This window comes from Zeus faber (genome assembly GCF_960531495.2).
Source record: "Zeus faber genome assembly, chromosome: 5".
In the NCBI taxonomy this organism is placed as follows: Eukaryota; Metazoa; Chordata; class Actinopteri; order Zeiformes; family Zeidae; genus Zeus; species Zeus faber.
In genome coordinates this window covers 28,611,995-28,632,842 of record NC_137192.1, presented here as the reverse complement: position 1 = coordinate 28,632,842, position 20,848 = coordinate 28,611,995, and the positions used below count along the sequence as shown (strand labels likewise).

General features: G+C 45.3%; 2 protein-coding genes across 2 annotated transcripts in view; both read right to left on the bottom strand.

The window, feature by feature from the left end:
- The window catches only part of cita (citron rho-interacting serine/threonine kinase a), a 45,847-nt gene extending 28,616 nt beyond the window's left edge, over window positions 1-17,231 (bottom strand). The window contains exons 1-13 of the mRNA XM_080001284.1: window positions 17,139-17,231; window positions 16,780-16,916; window positions 14,816-14,957; window positions 14,522-14,697; window positions 13,702-13,803; window positions 11,017-11,159; window positions 10,620-10,713; window positions 10,318-10,524; window positions 10,061-10,214; window positions 8,104-8,293; window positions 2,281-2,386; window positions 1,963-2,106; window positions 503-622 (exon numbers count right to left, since the gene is read on the bottom strand). Coding sequence (XP_079857410.1) covers window positions 503-622; window positions 1,963-2,106; window positions 2,281-2,386; window positions 8,104-8,293; window positions 10,061-10,214; window positions 10,318-10,524; window positions 10,620-10,713; window positions 11,017-11,159; window positions 13,702-13,803; window positions 14,522-14,697; window positions 14,816-14,957; window positions 16,780-16,878 — 1,677 coding nt within the window. The 5' untranslated portion in view covers window positions 16,879-16,916; window positions 17,139-17,231. The remainder of the gene's footprint in view (window positions 1-502; window positions 623-1,962; window positions 2,107-2,280; window positions 2,387-8,103; window positions 8,294-10,060; window positions 10,215-10,317; window positions 10,525-10,619; window positions 10,714-11,016; window positions 11,160-13,701; window positions 13,804-14,521; window positions 14,698-14,815; window positions 14,958-16,779; window positions 16,917-17,138) is intronic.
- A 1,097-nt stretch (window positions 17,232-18,328) lies between these two features.
- On the bottom strand, window positions 18,329-20,031 carry crybb3 (crystallin, beta B3; the record flags this gene model as incomplete). Its single annotated transcript, XM_080000590.1, has 5 exons — window positions 18,329-18,614; window positions 19,176-19,318; window positions 19,489-19,621; window positions 19,709-19,824; window positions 19,957-20,031. 5 exons carry the CDS (start codon window positions 20,029-20,031, stop codon window positions 18,329-18,331), a joined length of 753 nt encoding a protein of 250 aa, XP_079856716.1.
- Window positions 20,032-20,848: the final 817 nt, after the last annotated feature.

The window sequence follows — 20,848 nt, the reverse complement described above, 5'->3', positions numbered from 1 at the left end:
TCAACAAGGTTCACAAGAATAATTTCAATTATTTATTCAACTATCAGTTTTATTTTGGGAAAAAAACTATAGATATAGAAACATAGATGTATAATATCTATAGATATAGAAACAAATATTTCATAATAACATACATGTAGATATGTCTACCTACATGTATACATGTAGATATTTCTACCTATCTAGCTATACTCAAAATCAAAAAGATCTCCTACACTTCGGTGCAAATCCAGCCTTGGCACACTGCCATCTGGAGGTTTGACCTCTATAAGACCAGAGGAGAGGGGTGTCTTCGGAGGGATTTCCCAGCCTGTTAAACAGGGGCTCACTGCTGTTTTGCTTGTTCAACAATTTACCATGACAGCAGAACAAAGAAGACTACATTAGAAATGGAAGGCCGGGAAAATCCTCCAACAAGAGAATAGCGTCGGCATAATGAAACCCTTGACTTATTTTCGGTGTTGTTTTGTGGTTGTTATTTAACAGGAACGGAAGAGTTTACCTGCTCCTTGATCTCCTGCAGCTTGTTGCTCTGCTCGCGGATGTCGTGCAGCAGCTGCATGGCCTTGTCGTCCTCCTGGGAGACCTCCACACGGGCCTGCTCCAAGCTGCGCTTCAAACTCTACACATGCACAAACTCAGGGTTATGGTGGAGGTCTAAACCAGCACCAATCTTTGGTCCCGTTTACACCTGGCATTAACATGCGTCTTGGGTAATCCGATCGCAAATGGACAGCTCTAAGTACAGGTGCAAACGCATCCAAGATTGAGGACGCATTGAGATTCCATCCATCAGACCACATTCGGAGGTGGTCTGGGATATGGCCACATACCTTCAACAGTGTAAACATGAATGTGTCCTGGGCCACACTGAAGGAACACCACCAGACATCCTCTGCTTAAGCAGAATACGTTGTCATCGTGCCCCAATGGCGTCATATTAAAGTGGGAAACAACAATAAGCCACAACAACAGGCAAAATGGATTTTCGTGGATGGAGCACAGGAAACACACTGAAATTTAGTTTCATCCAAGTAGGAAACTAACAAAAAAAAATCCATCCAAAATAAAAACAGTTGTTTTTATTCACAGACAGGAAGGGGACTTGCAGTGGACCGGAGATCGCTCCCTCTCCCCTCTCCCGATCAAAGGCGGAACAGGACAGTCCCTTAACTCAGTAGTGTTTAAAAATGTCATTTCATACAGGTAGAAAACAAACAAAAACAATTACATCTAAAATAAAAACACAGGAAAACCGGCACAGCGCGTACGGTGCACCGTTCTCGACAGGAGAAAAAACTCCAATCAAATTATGTGAGTTATGTTCACGTTTTTAATTTTCCATACAAGTAAGAAGATCAGGAAACTAAATAAATCTGTTCAGTCTGAACCCTGCGTTGCATACAGCGCACACGGCACCAAAATCTCTATCTTTTTGTTTGGATTTTCCCCGCGCGCCAAAGTCTTCGAATTTCGTCTTGGCAAATGGAAATGTTATACGTGTTTATTTGCACATAGAGCGGGGAAGTGAAATTGGACCACAAGTGGTTACTCAACAATCGCGTGGAGACGCATTCGCATGCCAGGTGTGAACAGACCTTAGCTTATGGGCTGTACACTTGTGATCGGATCACCCAATACGCATGTTAATGGCAGGTGTAAACCGGGCTTTTGAGTTTTGAATCCAGTTTCAACACTCACATGTTGAAAAAAACTGAAAATATATCAGACACACACACACACAGACACAGACACACACACACACACACACACACACACACACACACACACACACACACACACACACACACACACACACACACACACACACACACACACACACACACACACACACACACACACACACACACACACACACACACACACACACACCAAACTGAGCCGATTCAGAATAAATTTCTGATTCCCTGGAACAGAGCAGCGTGGTGCAGTGTGACTCACGCTGCATTCGGTGATGTAAGTGGCGAGGTCTTGCTCCAGGATGGTCCTCTGGGTCTCAGAGGCCTTAAGCTCCACATCCTTTTGGTGGAGCACTGATTCCAGGTCAGTCATCTTACGCTGGAACCTGGAGATCTCCTGCTCCATCTTACCGCCGAGGAGAAAACACAGTGACACCAGTCAACACATGAACAATGTGTGTAAGGGTCATAGCAAGCAGCCATGATAGACTGAAGGCTGAATCAACCTAAAATAAAGTAAAGTTAGACCTAAGAGAGGTTGACCTAAAATCCTCATTGTCTCTCATTGTAAGCGCCTCACCTTGTGGCATTTGTCTTGAGTTTCTTGTAGTTCTTTGCTTTTGAGGTGTAGCTTCTTTTCCATGGAGTTGGTCTTGGCAGGAGAGTTGAAGCCTGCAGACACCGACCTTGGAGCAACAATAGATTTAGGTTAAATAATAATCCAATTTTCAAATTGTACATACAATATATCAATATCAAATTGTAAAATACTACACACAAAGAAAAATACTCAAAATGTTTAAGATCAGAGATCTTTCCCCACATCAAATAAACTCACTGGTTTCCACAAATGAGAATTTTTGTCAATGATGCACCAATGATATTATGTGAACATGACAAGTCTAAAGAAAATTATATGAATGTCAAAATGATGTAATAAGCGAGCTTGAATGGAGCGCAACACAATAGGGAGAAAGATAATTTCTCTTTCCATTAACAAGTCCCTTTTTGAACACCCCTGTTCTCTGCTTATGTGCAATTGGAGCGAGCATCCCATGGATGGAGGTTGAGGTTCTTTAACAGGAAGCCTCGTCAGGCCAGCAGCCGGAGATGGAGCGGTTGACACAGACAAACTACCCACGCATCACAAATGAGCAACAGGCAAATCTTCAAAAACAAACCAAGTTATATTTCAGTACAAGAATATGCTAATGCATAAAACACAATATTTTTTTCTTTTTAACCTGTGCTGTCAGCCGGCTGGGCATACAACACAGGGTATTCGTATGCAATTCCATCCAAGACAGAGTTAATCTGCAGGTGGAGTCCAAATTCTCAACCTGCTAAGCCACTCTTTATTAATCATCAAGAGCCCCTTGCAGTAACTCTGTCCTTTGGATGACAAGTGCATGACATTTGTGTTTTACATGACGGCCACCAATCCCCCTCTTTGGGGAACGATCTTATTATGTTTTGATCAATAAACAACTAATCATCATTACTTCTCCAAGAGGGGGAGAATCACTAGGGGTGAGTCAAACATATAGAAAGGATAGAAAAAACATATAAACAAACAACATGTACTTGACAACACATAAACGTAGTCAGATGAAAACATGTATAAAAAAACAAAAATAAATAGATTAAAATTGGAACAGCAAATATGGCACGTGGCCTCTTCCTGTAATAGTTCGAGCAATAATGGAGAGGAAAGGAGGACGTAATGAGGAGGGGGTTCAGGGGAGTGTTCAAAGCAGATGCTGGCAGTGTGTATGCACGTGTGTGTGTATGTGTGTGCGTGTGATGAGTCCACCTGTGAGTGCATGGGATTGGTCCCAATTATCAGAAGTATGAGGTCATGATTATGTCGTAGTGCCTCCCAAGCAGTGGAAAAGGCCTTGCAGCCACGCATGAGCCCCGCAGCCGTACAGTCACCCCACAACCGCAGGAACACTCCGAGCACAATGCGCTGCAGCCACAGAGGAACCCCCAACCCACAGAGAAGCCGAGAACCTGCAGAGCAGGTTGGACGTCCGAAATATGGCCCCGGGCTCGTCGCTGTATACTGTTCCTGGCTGCCCCCCGGACGAAGGACAAGCCAGGATGGGTTAACAGCAGAGAATATGTTTCACCGGCAACCATTTAAAGCGTGTGTGTGTCTGTTGGTCGCCGTCGCCGCAGGTGTTGTGGTGTGTGTGTGCACCGTGTGATGAATGAAGAGAATCTTCTTCAGACCAGAGGCCAAACCTGCCAGAACTGGTCGCCCCCTCGTCCGCCCAGCGCAGGAAACCCCAGTGCTTCAGGTGTGCCGTTTGTGTACGCAGTTAAAATTTGCGAGTCGTGGAGGTGCGAGTCATCCAAGCATGTCTAACCGGAACCACTAACACCCCTCCCGCCCCGCAGACCCTGGTCTGGTCGTAAAATAGAATCTTAAGACACAGAAAACATCTGCTCTGTTTGCTCAACATGACACGAGGAAATGCTTAATCTGGCTTAGTTTGGTCCTTCAGAACACTTTGGTGAACATACTGTACATCACTGACGCTGCGCTTCCGGTTTGGGAAACTGAGATGTTCAGAGAGGAAAACCGAAGTCAATCTTCTGCCCCCACGCTGCATTCATGGGTAGAGAGGTGCTAAAAATTGAATGGGCATGGGATGAATGAGTCTACAAACAAACATCTCTGATCTTGAGTTGACTCGGAATGAGTCACGCAGTGTTAAAAATATTGACGGAAGCCAAGACTGCTCCTTTTGCCTCTCCAAATCCGGCTCCCGCCCTCGATGCTCTCATGGAAATTCATCACGTACAAACGCAAACAAACTTTAGCACACAAACTAGTAATTTCTTCAAAGGGGATTTCTAAAACGGATTGCGTTAATTAGGTGAAACTAAATGAAATTGCAGTGACAGGCGGCAATGGCCAATACGTTGAAACTTTTCATGGTGGCAATTAAATCTACAAATTGGTGCAAAAGCTATTGTTAAAGCATTTACTGAGAACTTAAAACCTTGAGTGCCAAGGAAATAAATGCATATGGTATTTTAAAGATGGCAAACAGCCTTTATGAGCTATCAGAAATTCAAAATGCAAAATTTGCTGTGACTTGCCTCGTGTAAGCATCCCCGCAGTCCACTCTGTTAAAACACTGCAATTCTTATTGTAGTTTTGGATTTATAATAACAAATCACTTGATAGGTAACACCCGGGCGAATCCAACCTCAGAATAATACAGCATAATAACATTACCTCAGAATTCACCTCAGCTGAAAAAAACGAGACTTCCTTCAAAGTGTTGTTTGGCGAATTAAATTGGTTGCATTGAACATCTTGTCATTAGTATGCGTTAAAGGCAGGATAATTATCGCATTTGCCATTGAGAGTTATATGAAAAGGTTTGATGGTCGTATTCATATCTAAGGCTTTGCTGTTAAATTTGACTGGTCATCTATATATACAGTATATTAGATATTTCTTTGAGTTAAAATCTAGATCGCAGGGCCCGTAGGCTGGAAAACTTCAACTGCATTTGTACTTTTGTACTAGTACTTCAATGAAATCACTGGTTTATCTGTTTGACTTGATGTTATTAATTACACTTATTTATTTTATCAAACATATTAAATATTTAAGTAGTGTGTCTGTTTTGCATGATTTTATGTAAATTCCTGCTCAGGTCTCTCTTTCAAAATATACTGTATATATCAACACCTGATTACAGGTACTCCTGACTTAACAACCTACCTGTTTAACGACTGTTCAGACTTAGGACCAGCGCTCTGACCAGTCTTTATTGTATACTGCATACAATACAGCGTCAAGCATCACCCTTTATACACTATGTACACGGTATACATCTCATCTCATCACCATTCTCAGTCTCGTTCCCGCAGTCTGTCAGTATTCACTACACTATGGTTCGCAATCGCCATGCCCCCTTACAGTGAAATAACACTATATATACTTTATACACTATATATACTGTATATACACTGTATACATCTCATCTCATCCCCGTTCTCAGTCTCAGTCTCGTTCCGACAGTCTGTCCGTATTCACTACACTAGCGTTCGCAATCGCCACGCCCCCTTACTGTGAAATAACACTATATACACTATATATACACACTATATATACACCAGCCACGCCCCCTTACTGTGAAATACCACTATATACACTATATATACTATATATACACACCAGCCACGGCCCCTAACTGTGAAATAACACGATATACACTATAAACACTATACAGTATATACACCAGCCACACCCCCTTACTGTGAAATAACACAATATACACTATAAACACTATACAGTATATCCACCAGCCACACCCCTTACTGTGAAATAACACGATATAGACTATAAACACTATATATACACCAGCCACGCCCCCTTGCTGTGAAATAACACGATATAGACTATAAACACTATATATACACCAGCCACGCCCCCTTACTGTGAAATAACACGATATACACTATAAACACTATATATACACCAGCCACGCCCCCTTACTGTGAAATAACACGAGTCCTCGCTTATCGACCAATTCTCTTAACGACCTGGTTGTAGGAACGGAACTCTGTCGTTAAGTGAGGAGTACCTGTATATGAAGATGACTTATCATTAATAAATAATGCAATGATGAACATTTCCCTCCATCTTTATTTGCTGCAATTTGTTGAGTTATCCACAATTTTTAACGAGGAAGGCTTTGAACATTTTCCAAAAAAAAAAAAAAAAAATCTGTTAATTTCATATGAACGCAGGGTCCATCAGTCAAGCGCCTTCTACACCTCAAAATGAGCACACAAAATGTTTTTTGTGTTTCTTTGCCAATGGAGCCAAAGCCAGTCCTTAAAGAAGAGGTTGGCTGCAACTGCGTCCGGCTTCAGGGAGATAATGAATGACGAGGCAGCGCCGACTGCATTATTGAAAAGAGAGACGAACACTCTGGAGGAATATGCGAGTTAAAGACTTGGCGGCGGCGCACACACACACGCACACGCACACCAATATGCATAAAATAACATGCAAAAATGAGAAGAATACTTGTATACCGACCACCCAGCAAAAGAAAACAATAAGATTTAAAAAAAAAAAGAAAGGCATTTCTTAAATAAGCTGCAATCACAGACGTCAGACTTGGTTTTGGGTACACGATGTTTAGCAGGATTTGCGTTGTTGTGTGTTTACTAATGAGGAGACAGGGAGACAAGTACACACACACACACACACACACACACACACACACACACACACACACACACACACAATGAGGAAAGAATAGCGGGAATCCCCAAACACACATGATTAACATTTCATTAAATCTGGCTCTGGGTATATTTCGCTCCTCTTTGGCTTTTAAATGAGGGACGGACAGGCGCACACGCACGCGCACACACACACACACACACACACACACATACACATACACACACACACACACACACACACACACACACACCTCATTAAACGCAGTAACGCAAAACGACTGGCTCCAGTTAAAAACCATGAACGGAAGACTGTGGGAGGAACCGCGAGTGACAGAGCGTTAGAACACGGGGAGGAAAAGAGGAGGAGAGATGGCTGGGGTGGGGGCTTGGGGGGTGGGGGGGGATCAGGGTAGTAACCATAGAAATAGGTTCTCTCTTCAAGTCTGTGTTCATCCTGTTCGCCGTCTAATCGGGTAATGCTTCTCTCTCTTCCTTCCGTTGCTGCTGCTGGTGATCTGCAGTGCACGGCGCTATTAACCTGCGCTGCCGCGGGGCTGCGTGGAGGAACCCCAACCTTGTGCGTTATCGCCACAGGATGACACGTCAAAGACCGCTGGCGGAACTGACGACTGGAAAACGCAAGCTATAAAACCGACAAGTGCGATATATGGCCAAGACGGCCAGAGACAAGCAGGAAAACCGTGTGCGTGTGCGTTGTCCACGTCACACCGTCCTCACTGAGACGCTCAGTAGAATACAAATCAGCACTGATGGCACAGAGAGATAGCAGCCACCTGCCCATTCAGAGATCTCCACATGGGTCTTATTGAGAGACAAAAAATAAACTCAACCAAAGCAGGAATTCAATAGTGGTGCAGCAGAGGGGGACCCCTCACAGCCCCCACCCATACCTGCCAACCCTTACACAGTGCACAGCCAAGCCCATTGGAGCCCCAACACCATCAATGACGCCGACACAACGATAGCGCAGGTTACCCGGAACACAAGGCTACCTGAAAATCGTTTCTGTTGTCTAATGTGTATGGGCAACGCTGCTTTACAGTGAAACCAAGGTACTGGGGGGGGCGGGAGGTCATAGGTTGACTACTAAAAAGAGAAAGTGAGACAGGTATGTGAAAGAAGCTCGACCATGAATAGTAAACAGGCAGGTAGTACTCACTCAGTTTTGGCCAGTGCTGTCAACGCCCTGCTGTAAAACCAGCTTAGAAAGGGCAGATCCTGGCCCTGGAAGCCCACCGGCAGAGCCTCTCGCTGGGCAGCTGGGGCTGACCGGGGGGCTGTCTGCTCCAGCTCCTCAAAATTAGAGGTGTCATCTTCCGCTTGCAGTGTAGGAACAAAAGGCGGGAGGACTGCAGGAGAGGGGAAGGAAACGGCAGAGGGAGAGTTAAAAAAAATAAAAAGAAAAAAGAAAACAACAACAACAAGGAAAAAAGGCTAGCGGTGAAAAGGGTTGTTAAAAAAAAAATACAGGGAGAGAGGGAAGAGAAAGGGAGGCGCAGGGCAACACAGCAGAGCGCTGGGAGCCTAGAGCACGGCGAGTCGCGCGCTCATGCACATGCTGCCTCTGTGTCCCTCCCTCCCTCCCTCCCTCCCTCCTGCTCTCGCTCTCCCGCTCTCTCACTGCAGCAGCGCGAGCTAATCAGCTGGTGCCAAAGCTGAAGCATAGAGCTCGGTCTGAGCCAACTGTCAACAAACCCAGTCTCCAACAGCAGCGCGTACACACATTCCTGTATGTATTCATTCAGAATTTTCTGAAATGGTAAAACGTTAACCGTTTATAAGAATTTAAATGAATAGCCCACCCCACCCCCACACCCTGCAGGCTGATGCTTTTCAAGCTGTTGAGATGATAAACACTTCTACAGCTTCTGGAGTGCAGCAACGACGATACAATTGCAGCATGACTGGAGATGAGCTTCCAGAAATGCCAAGCAAAAACACTCAATCATATATATTTGTGATCTCCCATGTTTTGTCAATCACAAAGACATATAAACAGGTACTCCTCACTAAACGTCTGAGTTCCGTTCCTACAACCAGGTCGTTATGGGCATTGGTCGATAAGCGAGGACCCGTGTTATTTCACAGTAAGGGGGCGTAGCCATTGCGAATGCTAGTGTCGTGAATACTGACAGACTGACATACTGACGAGACTGAGAACGTTGATGAAATGTATACAGTGTATATAGTATATATAGTATATAATATATATAGTGTATATATAGTATGTAATGTATATATAGTTTATATAGTGTATATAGTATATAATATATATAGTATATAAAGTATATAATACATATAGTATATATAGAGTATATATAGTATAGTGTATGTAGTATATAAAGGGTGATGAGATGCTTGACGCTGAGGTATTGTACACAGTGTACAACACAGACTAGTACCTGTATATACATTTTGCATGGGGAAAAGAAAAGCAAAAATGTCATTATAATAGCTGCCATGCATAATTGTTCCTCCATTTTCAGGCATTTCTGAAAATAGTCATCTGTGTTTCCACCAACACTGGCCATTAATTACAACATCATCAATGCCATGTTACTTTTTTTTTTATTAATCTGGAAAATATCCAGTTCTAGGTTGGCTCCAAACAGTGCTTGTGGAAGAAAAAAAAAAAAAAAAAAAAAAAGCAGATTTCAACAAGCACGTGTATTCCCTCCTCGGCGAGCGTGTCTAGTGTTGCTGGCGTAAAAACTATTCTGCTGCGTCTGAGGAGCGGATGAGCTGCAGATCTTTACACTCCCTCTCCCTCCTCCCCTGGCGAGCGCAGGCCCACCGCCAGCATCACACTGAATCTCATTATTTTAACCACACACACACACACACACACGCGCACACACGCACGCACACGCACACACACGCACACACACACGCACACACGCACGCACGCACACACGCAGAACACTGTGTGCTGTCAGAATGAGCGTGCACGGGCCCACACGTGCATATCAGACGCGTGCCGGTGTTAAGTTAGATCATTTCAACGCCGCGTCATCATTTCACGGGGATCACCTTCAGAACGTCACTTAAGAGCGAAATTAGATTTTGTCACCGCGGTGGATGGCAGGCTGGGGAGAGGGTGGAGGGATTCTCCTCACCTTGTCTCAGGTTGTTCCAGTCGGTGCTGGAGAAGAAGGCGTGACAGCGCAGGGACTGGTAGCCCAGACGCTCCTTGGCCGCACACAGCAAGCTCTGCACCAGATCCACAAACTGCCGGCTCGTCCGCGGATCCCCCGGAAACTTCAGGCGACGCTGGAGTGGACGAGAGAACATTAAAAAACACTCCGTCTCCACAAGAGTGCTGACAGTCCTCAGTTTGTGCAGCCACTCGGCCCGCTGCCCCCACACGACGTACCCGGAAGTTGAGGATGTTTTGGACGGTCCCCGTGAAGGTGCTGTCGGAGAACGGGGACTTGCCGTAGATCATCTCATAGGCGATGACCCCCAGGGACCACCAGTCACACTCCACCCCGTAGGTGTTCTGCGGGCCCCCGTTCATGGCAGCCACAAACTCGGGGGAGAGGAAGTCAAGAGCGCCCAGGGGCGTCGCTGATGCCGTCACCTTAAAAACACACAGATTCTCAATTCGCAATTCTCGATGCACTGGGGATTCATTGGGGGCTGTAAACACTGTACATTCTATGACAGCCTTCTCACCGTTTTATTGGAAGTCAGCTTGGCGGCTGTTCCAAAGTCTGCCAGCTTAATGTGGCCGGTCCTATCAATCAGAACGTTCTCTGGTTTGACATCTCTGTAAGTGATGGATTAGGAAAGACTTGAAATCGCATCTTCACACCTGTTTTTTTTTTTTGTTTTTTTTTTTAAAGGAAGGACTGAAGTATATCTAATGCAATAAGTACAACAGAGTCAATCTATCAACAAAAACTAGTTTGTGACACTTGACAAATTATCTGAGATACAATCCTATTGAGGTAATGTTTGTTTTTCTGGATCCTCCAATGGATTTAATATAACACATTAATCAGTAGTACTCATTGAGGACCCATTACTGTTTTTTTGGCATGTTGTCCCCGGTTGCAAACTCATGTGTCACCTGTGGACGTAGCCCAGCTGGTGGACAGTGTGGATGGCCTCCACCAGCTCAGCCAGGTAGAACTGAGCCATGGACTCATCAAACTGATCTTCGTATCTGTTCAGCAGGGACATCAGATCACCTCCTGGCAGGTACTCCATCACCTTAAAACAAATCCATTTAGATCAATATTTGGCAATTCAAGGCGCCTCGACGCCTGTTTCTTACTGTATACAATCCAGTTTCTAAAGAGCGTTTTAAGAGTTTTGGTAATTTCTCATCCAATTTTTAAGTAATTCGCAAGCTGCACGACTCCTGCACCAAAGTGTGCATTCTAGCCTTCGGTCTTAGTTGTGCCCCAAATGTGAACCGACAGATGCCACTCTGGGTGACTTCCTCTGACCGTGCCCTGGACTGAACACATTCTGGTCAGATATTTTTCAGGGCTTTTCTCAAAAGTACACCTGCAATGTTGAACCAGACTTCAGTGACATTTTGCTTATATTTACCCTCTCTCAGAAAAAATGGTGGGTGGATGGTGGGGCGGGGCCTTATGCTTTAGAGGTTGTCAGAGATGTGGGCGTCCACATTTAAAAAAAAAAAGGTAAATGTAATAATATTCCAGCCAACATACAGGCAAATGTAAATATGGTTACGAGCGAAGGTTGCACATTAATTGACAGGCAGCTTGTATTGTATCAACATAATAGTGAAAAAAGGATCATCTGGACAGTTTGTGGTTGAAGAAGTAGTGAGAACAGATCTTTACTGCCAAATAGAAAGTAAGGAAGAGACGTCCACGACAATTTGATTTGATGAGGGAGAAATTTCCATTTTAATGTGCATACACATGGAAATGTCCATCCTAATGTGTATACCAGGGACACATGTTAGTGCCAGGTGTTAATATAATCCAGTTTAATAACATACGGATGCAATGTGGATACGAGAAATAACATACTCTAAAGTGTGAAAGCGGTCCATGGTGGAGGAAGCGAAGATTAAAATAATTAGAGGTGAAGTATCAGGAATGATAGATGGCCGTGTGTTGGAAAACCTTCGAGTAATACTCTAAGTGTAGGACACAATATCAGCGTCTTGACATCAAAGCCTTGGAGTCTGCTTTATTTGTGGCTGCTTAAGATCCTAGGGCAGTTCTCCTCATTATGGATTCTGTTACGTAACACCGAGCACCAAAACAGATTTTTCTGTGATAATGCAGTCAAAAGCTTCAGCTTAAATAAACCAAATCCAACAGACACTGCCTAGCTGCAAAAATCCTTCAGTCGCAATTATAGCAACATTTTAAAAATACAAAATGCTCTCTGCTCTGGCGCTGGACACAAAAACGTATAATTAACCTTGATCTTTTTTTAACACGACCTGCCAACACCACCACCTGTATTCTGTGTATATGCGAGAGAAGCATCAGTCAAGCCAATTTCAGATGCCTGGTGGCAGCCATGCAGCCCCTGATGCATGAATGGCAGAGGAGTCTGAATGAACAGCAGCATTCTCCACTGTTACCTAGCAACAAGGAGACTGGGCGCCTCTGTGACACAGATAAAGATGGATTCTTTGTATCCCCCCCAAATGCCCAATAAGAAAGCAGGATGCGAGGGGCCGCATAGAGAGATTGAGGGTAAGGAGTGGGGGGATTTGATGGAGGTATGGATGGCGGCATGTAAGCAATCCATGCCCATCCAACAGGTGCTTGGAACGGACGCTCTTTCTGGGGGAAAATGGGACCAAGAGGAAACGTGCATCATCTTTGGGGAAACTGTGGAACTGCAAACGGAGCACACTACCAACTGCAAATTACACAATTTACACCATTAAGTTCCTTCATAGTAGTAGCTAGTCTTTTTGATATCACCATCATCTACGCTTGTACTAAAACCGTTCTCTAAACAGTTAAGGATAAACTCCTGCAACACTGTCTGGATGGGGTGTCAAGGCTACTGATCTTTTTAAATAGGCTGAAAAACAGACTTTAAAATCGCTCACCCAGGGCTGCAGATGTAGAAATATATAGCAAATGTCTGCCTGTGTTATATGGGCCAAGATCATATTGAAGTCTAAAAGCCCTTTCACGCCGTACCATCAAGTGAACAGAGTGCTACAGAGGCTGCACTTTGCACAACATCACCAAGTTTAACTCATCAGCTGAATCAGTTAGGGAAAAATTACATGAAGTTTGATCTGAAAACAATGTAGAGACTTGTGGATGGACTGATACCATTTGGTCTGCTATTAGGCTTAAAATATGCTCATATATTGGACAACATCCACCAACCCCCCCCCCCCCAAAAAAAAAAACAAAACCTAAGCAATACCAAGAGGTATTTCATAGATGTTGGGTATAAAATGAAATTCTCGATTTTTTTTTCTACACAAAGATGCATTTTAGGAGTCTCCAATAGAGACAAATGGATTAGATGCCAGTCATTATGTTCTACTGACAACCAACTAATGGTCTTGGACCTAGTACTCTGTATTGGCCGACATTTAGAATACTCTCTACTGAGAATACTCTTGAACAAGGACACCAGACGCTTGCTATTGGAAGACTGGAGAGGTTCAATATTCCAAGCTCTGTTTTAAGTGCAGAGGTGTTGAACCAAACGTATCATAATAGACATGTATTCTTCTCTCTCTTCAGTGGAAAGTAATTTCATTACAACTGGATGAGGGTTTCAGTCTTACCAGGTAGACACACTCTTTGTCCTGAAAGGCATAGAAAAGCTGTGGGATCCAGGGGCTGCTGCTCATAGCAAGGATCCTCCGTTCCTCTTCGTGAAACACCACCTGACAGCAACACAGTGGCAACCAGTTAGACACCAAAAGTAGCAATGAGCCAAATACACACAACCAGCAGCAGTATTCCTTTTAACACCAAGTGATGTATCAGGAGTATACCTTCCCTAAGCGCTTTAGCTCAACGCGCTTTTGAAATTTTATAAATATAAAGTACAAATTATAGACCCACACAATGACACAATAGTGCGCCCCACGGCCTGGCTGCCATGTTGAATATTGGCTATAGAAACATTATCTCTTTGCTTTGGTTCTAGGAAAAGAGTAAACTAATTTCTGAATTTTAACGTATTTTTACGATGTCATTGTGCATACAGATATGCCCACATTGAACATCATCAGTGCACTTCTTCATGAAACTCATTGTTGTTATTGCTTTCTTCAGATCCCCAGCCGAAGTGACTCATGCATTATGATGACTGAGATCCCCCTGTTCCATTCATGAGAAGCCTGAAAGCTCGACAATGAATTTAGATCGCGGCCTCGATTCGTTTGGTTTGAGCTAAACCTACGTCACCCTCTGGTGGCTCTTTCTACAACTGCAACTTCCAAAGTCTTGACACTGTATAAAATAAAACTTTGTAAAATCCTGTCATTTTTAGTTGTGTATTTCTTATAGGGCAGTTAAGTTCAGTTTTGTATTGTATGACACTATATATATATATATATATATATATGGTTCCGTTTAATGTAACAAGAGTGAACTTACATTTTCAGATGAGCGTAAAACTTTCTTTTCCATGATTTTCAGGGCACAAACATCCCCGGTGGCCCTCTCCCTGACCACCTGGACCTCGGCAAAGTGTCCACGACCCACAACTGCACGCACCTCAAAGTCCTCCAGCCCAGGCTGCAGGGCCTGGAGCTCTGAGACTACCTGAGAAACTGTCTCAAACAAACACACGCACAGAAAATTCACACCAATGTTCTGCAACCATTGATTTGTTGTGATTCATGTGGATGAAAGTACATTTGTTTTTTCTTCAGATAGTCCCATGCTTACACTTTTTGACAAAGCTGGACACATGGTGTATCTTCATAAGATCAGGAGAGGTGCACTCCTGATAGAGAAGCAGAAGAGCTTCCAGAAATTCCTCACGGCCCAAATTACATCTTCCCTCTTGCCCGCCCAAGCAGACTCGACCCTAGAGACAGTACACAAAAACAGGATGTGGAAGTTGGTCACCATAGATTGCACACTTCCCGAAAGTAAAGTTAGTTATCAAAACGTTTAATGAATGGAAAATGTTTGTCGTTCTTACGTAAAAGCAGAATACAGAATACAGCACACACACACACACACACACACACACACACACACACACACACACACACACACACACACACACACACACACACACACACACACACACACACACACACACACACACACACACACAGTCAGTTTTTGAAGTTGATGTGTTGGAGGCAGGATAAACGGGCAAGCGTAAGGATTTGAGGTTGTGATGGTAAGACGACTGGGTCAGAGCATCACCAAAACGACAGGTCTTGTGGGGTGTTCCTGGTATGGTGGTCCAAGGAAGGACAACCGCTGAACCGGCAACAGGGTCATGGGTTCCCACGGCTCATTGATGCGCATGGGGAGAGGACGCTTGCCCATCTGGTCCGATCCCAGAAGAGCTGCTGTAGCATAAATTGCCGAAAAAGTTAGTGCCGCTATGATAGAAAGGTGTCAGAAAAGCGTAGCCTCAGACCAGTCAGAGTGCCCATGCTGACTAGTGGTCAACCGAAATGGGTTTTTCAAAGGCTAGTGGCGATATTTAGAATGCACAGCGGCCAGTATATAATTCCGATATCATATTGTTGTTGTTGTTTTGTTTGCATCGCGTCATATTAAAGTCTGGTTGGGAAATTGAGAAAGTGTCCCGGTTACAGAAGTGCAGGACTTATTATTTATAACTCGTATTTACACAAAAACATCCAGTTTTTTACTAAATTTAGTCCCATAGCAATGGCAAGCAACGGGCTGACGTGTGTGACGCGGCTCGGTTTGTACCGTGAGAGTCCCTTAACTCAGTTGTGTTTAAAAATACAAGTAGGAAACACACAAAAATAAATATATCTAAGATAAAAACAGAGGAAAACCTGCATGGGAAAGTGCGAGGCACACGCTGCGAACCGCTGTCTAGAGGAGAAAAAAGACTCCAGTCCAATTCTCTGAGTCAGGTTTACGTTTTGCCTCAAATGCCATGTATTTCCAAATGGCACTCCTTCTGTTTTCTGCGTCAACCAAAACCGGTAGCGGAGGCTCTGCACTTGCCATCTTTAATGAGCTAACACCATAACAAACCAGAGGGAATGAGACGAGTGAAGAGAAGAAGACAGCACTGTGAATGAGTGAGAGCAGATTTTGCACAACTGTCTCCCTCTCCGGCGATGGTGTGTCCACGATCGGCACACGAGAACAGTTTTTTTATTTTACATCTCCTAATGGACAAATGCGTGGAATGAAACCGTGCGTGATGGGGACACTTCCTCCGTGCCCCCCCGCCTATAGCGTCAGGGATTCCTCCCGGTGAAAGATCTTGTAACGTGTGACCCCCTGTCGCCGGTCAGCCATGTAGTGTGAAACCACAAGAATGCGAGATTCCTCATCACAAGACAGAACGCCGTGTAGTGTGAACAGTGCAGCGATCCGACCACTTTGAAAGTCGCGTGGCGTGCCCACGGCACTACGGGACTTAAAGGATCTGCTGCTAACGTCTTGGTGCCAGATACCACAGGACACCCTCAGAGGTCTGGTGGAGTCCAGGCCTCCACGGGTCACAGCTGTTTTGGCGGCGGAGCAACACAATATTAGTGGTTATTAGTGGGGGTTTTAATATTGTGGCTAATCTGTGTGTGTATATATATATACGTGTATATACACACACACACACACACACACACACACACACACACACACACACACACACACACTATGAAGCCTGGAAGTGTTCCTGTTACCTGGAACAGCTGGTTGAGTCTGGAGCTGCGGTTCGTGATGGGGTCAGAGGAAGGCGCCGTCCTCATGGTCCCTTGACCCGCGTATTTAAACTTAAACATGGCTTCTTCACAGCGGGCAACCGAACACAGCAGAGAACCTGAAACCAAAACACCACATTTAGATCGGGGCGGTCGAGTCCAGCGTTACGTTGTTATTACGCCGGTAGCACAGGGCAAAGTCAACAAGCGTCCAACACCGCTAACGTCAACACCGCTAACGTCAACACCGCTAACGGAAATCCGGGTGGTTTCGTTGAAAATGAGCACTAACTCGGGCACCTTTGGTAGGCGAACGGAATCTGTCATAGTGAGTGACTTACCGACTCGCCATTTAAGTTTTATATCGGTCGCTTAAACATTAAAATATCGTTCAAACGAACGCGCCGCAGCGCCGCGCTGTGTCCGCTTCGACGTCGCTTCCGGTCAACAACTTTGAAATTTTTGCGCGTTCCCCGCCCACCCGGGATGCTGGCCTCCGATTGGCTGCCGTGATCGTTTGGGGGCGGGGCCGGCGCGCGTTCAGCGAAAGGTTTATTATGGAGAAGAAAGGATTTAGAAAGTGGAGATGTACACCACCAACTTTTGCAATACCGTATATATTATGTTGTTATAACCATTTTATTTTACATCCAGATATATGTGGAGTATATATGTACAGGTTTTTATCTTATATATGCAAAATTATTCATAGAAAGGGTGATTCATCGTCATTAGTTTCCTTCTTAAGACCTGGACGTTTAGAGGATGTTAAATCATTGTCTTGAATTATTTGTTTTGCTCATGATCCCTAACTGTACCATAGAAAGGCATGGACGTTTGGAATAGTTTATATCTAAAAATAATAACTCCCTCAGATTGGGGTCCCAGAGACAAAACCTTATTAAGTGGGGTCTGATGTGTCAAATCAAATTGAGGGTCTTCAATCGAAATGAGTTGGCAGGTCACCTGCGTTGCCTATGAATCACCCATTAGTAGTAATCAGAGGAGATGGTGTGATGTGAAAATTGATGTGTGAAAAAGAGAAGAATGTTGTTGAGCATCTGCATCTGCTGCTTCTATTGACTTCATTTTGAAACACTATAAAGTGTATTTGTTAATATACTGTATACTGTACGCATAAGGTCTATGCAGTTTAGCGATAAGACTGATACATTTAGATATATGACAAAACACTTCAAAATGAACCCTACTATCACAAGATCTGTTGTTCATCTTCTTTCGTCCTGATATACACTGTTTCATGAAAAATAATCAGTATGATCAACCATAAGTATTACCAACCATAGTGGTGTGTACTGGCATATGCATAAAAACAAGGACACGCATAGGTTTTTGGATAAGCCAAATAACGGCCACAGCCTTTATTTCCGACCAAGATGTAAAGTAAACTTTTGTAGATCCTAAATTATCTGTTTAATGGTGGCCATGTGGGAGGGAGGAGGCCAGATAGACTGGACTGACACGGGCCCGGTGGGGACGCCGTGGTGAGGGACACGCTGGCTGGAGGACTTCAGCTCGCTCCCGCTGCCGTCGGAGGTGCTGGAGGTTGGGGGTTGGGGTTAGGGTTGGGGTTGGGATTGGGGTTGGGAGTGGGAGTGGGGTTGGGGTTGGGGTTGGGGTCAGGTGTAGGGGCGGGGGCGGTGAAGCACCCCCTCTTGTGCCACTGCATGTCGCGCACACGTCGGACGGACTGGATCTGAGGGGCGTTGGCTCCCCAGTCGTTCCAGTGCTTGTAGTCGCCCCGCTCGAACACATACTGGCGCCCCCTGTAGCCTGGATACATGTACCCCACCCACCTTCAGAAAAGAGAGGGAGCGGTGTTAAGATGTAGGTGTGAGGTCAGCCTGGTTTGTCATCCTCACAATCACAGAGAACCCCTCATCCCCCGCTAACCTGGCGTAACGGGCATTTTCCAGGGCGGCCGACGCACCTTGGAGCCGATATGGTTTAATTTATCATTTTTAATTAAAAAAAATAATATTTGTCCAAGGACAAATGGCCCAATCACATCTCTTACTAGGCCCACGGCCCCCACCCCTCCCCCCTCTGTCCTCACGTGTGGCCAAGTCAGAGCCAGAAATCTGTGGATGGCGGATGCCGCCAAATGTCCTAAAATAACAGACATGTTTGCTGCAGGGGCTGTGGTAGCTTCAATATGATATATACAGTGATCTAGAGTTATAAGCAACTGAATGTCAGTCACGTTCAGCTGCTCATCTCTTCCTCCAGCCTTTTTGGTTTATCATCACTGAGTTTGGAACGACTTTATTGCTAATTGTCCGTCCTCCTGTCACACGCTTAAAGGCTCAAATGTGAAGCACGAGTAGCGTATATCAGTGAGGACACGGAGGCCTTACGTTCCGTTCATGGCCTTGGCGCTGGCCACACGGTCTTGGAAGCCGTGAGCCCACAGGCTGGGAACGTCATCGTCGACAATTTCCATCTTTCTCCCTGCGTAGCCCAAATTTTCAAACAGGTGCAGCTTGTGCTCGGCGCTGTCCTGGGGAGAGAAACGGCAATTTTTAGCTTGAAAACGATAAAAACACAGATCCCTAACTTTTTCCATCAAATATCTGGTAATATATATAAACGTCTCATGTGGCCATTGGACCCGCTGACTGCTGCTGGTAAGATTTCACCGATTTCCTCGCCGGCGCTTTGAATACTGACCACTTTCAGAGGCCTGAAGGAGGCCAGGCTGTAGCTACTCTGACTGTTGGTCCAGGTGCTCCAGCGAGGGTACTCCCCTTTCTCGAAAACAAACTGCTCCCCGGCGAAGCCTGGACACTCAAACCCCACCCAGCTGTGGAGCACAGAGGAGATTCATCGTCCTTCAATAAAAAGGGAAAATCCGTCCGTGGCGGTGCATCGCAGGGGGGGGGTTACTTACGGTCCGGACTCCACGATGACTGAGCCGACCCTCTCTGTCTTCTCCATCACGTCCTTACATTCTGCGGACAGTTCCACCTTCTTCCCGCGGAAGTTCTCGTACTCAAAGGCCACCAGCTGCAGGAGGGGAGCACACCGCCTGTGACTGTGTCTCTACAGGCAGCGATGTGGCATTTCTGGCGGCCGTTCCGACCGTGCCAGCACATTCCCGCTACATCGACGAGGAGCAGAGGTTGTTAAACACGATACCTTGTACGTGGCTCCAGCCCCTCCTTGGCTCTTCCCTGCAGCCAGTTGGTCGGGAGTTCCCTGCTGTTCTGACATTTTTCCTCTGAAAAGCAAAGCCAGCATCTCGGTCCACCTTCTAAGAAGTCAGCGCTACAGTTTAAAAATGCCTATTCGGCGATACAGTGCAACCCTCATCCACACATTTAAGACAAATGCACCCATCTCAACCATGGTTAAGAGGGTCACCGTGGTTACGCTGTTACGGTTACTGCATAAGCGCTTCCTCGAAACAAAGCGGTATCGTTTTGACTTTTGCGTTTGATTTTTTTCGATGGATATTACATCACATCCTGATCCTCTCTCGAAATTAAAGTCGAGCAAAAATTCGGATTGCACGAAACCAGGGTGCTGTTTGGGCTGCGAAACTGTGAGAACAACACACTTAAGTCACGCGCACCCGACCCAAAAAGTCCCTTCAAGAGCAAGACCTCGAACGCAGACATACGAGGGGAGTGGGGGAGAGAGTGAGAGAGAGAGAGAGAGAGAGAGAGAGACAGAGAGAGAGTGGTGGAGGGAGAGGAAGGTGGAGAGAGAGAGGACGGAGGCACAAAGGTTCTTTTACCTGGATGGCTTGTGCTTCACGGCACCTCCAACGAGCCACACACTCTGTCCGTCTTTCCTCTTTCTTTTCTCTCTGTTTATGTCTCTCTCTCTCTCTCTCTCTTCCTCCCTCTCTCTCTCTCTCTCAACGTGAGGGCGTGCGGGTGCGGAGGCCTGGCGAGCGGTCGGTGGAGGCCGGCGGGGGTATTTATGGTTTATTTCTGGCCACAGCAGCAAAAAGCCTGTTGATGCAGCAAGTCTGTCGTTCCCATTGTGTCCGACACACTGGCTCTCAATAGGCGTGCCCTCTGGC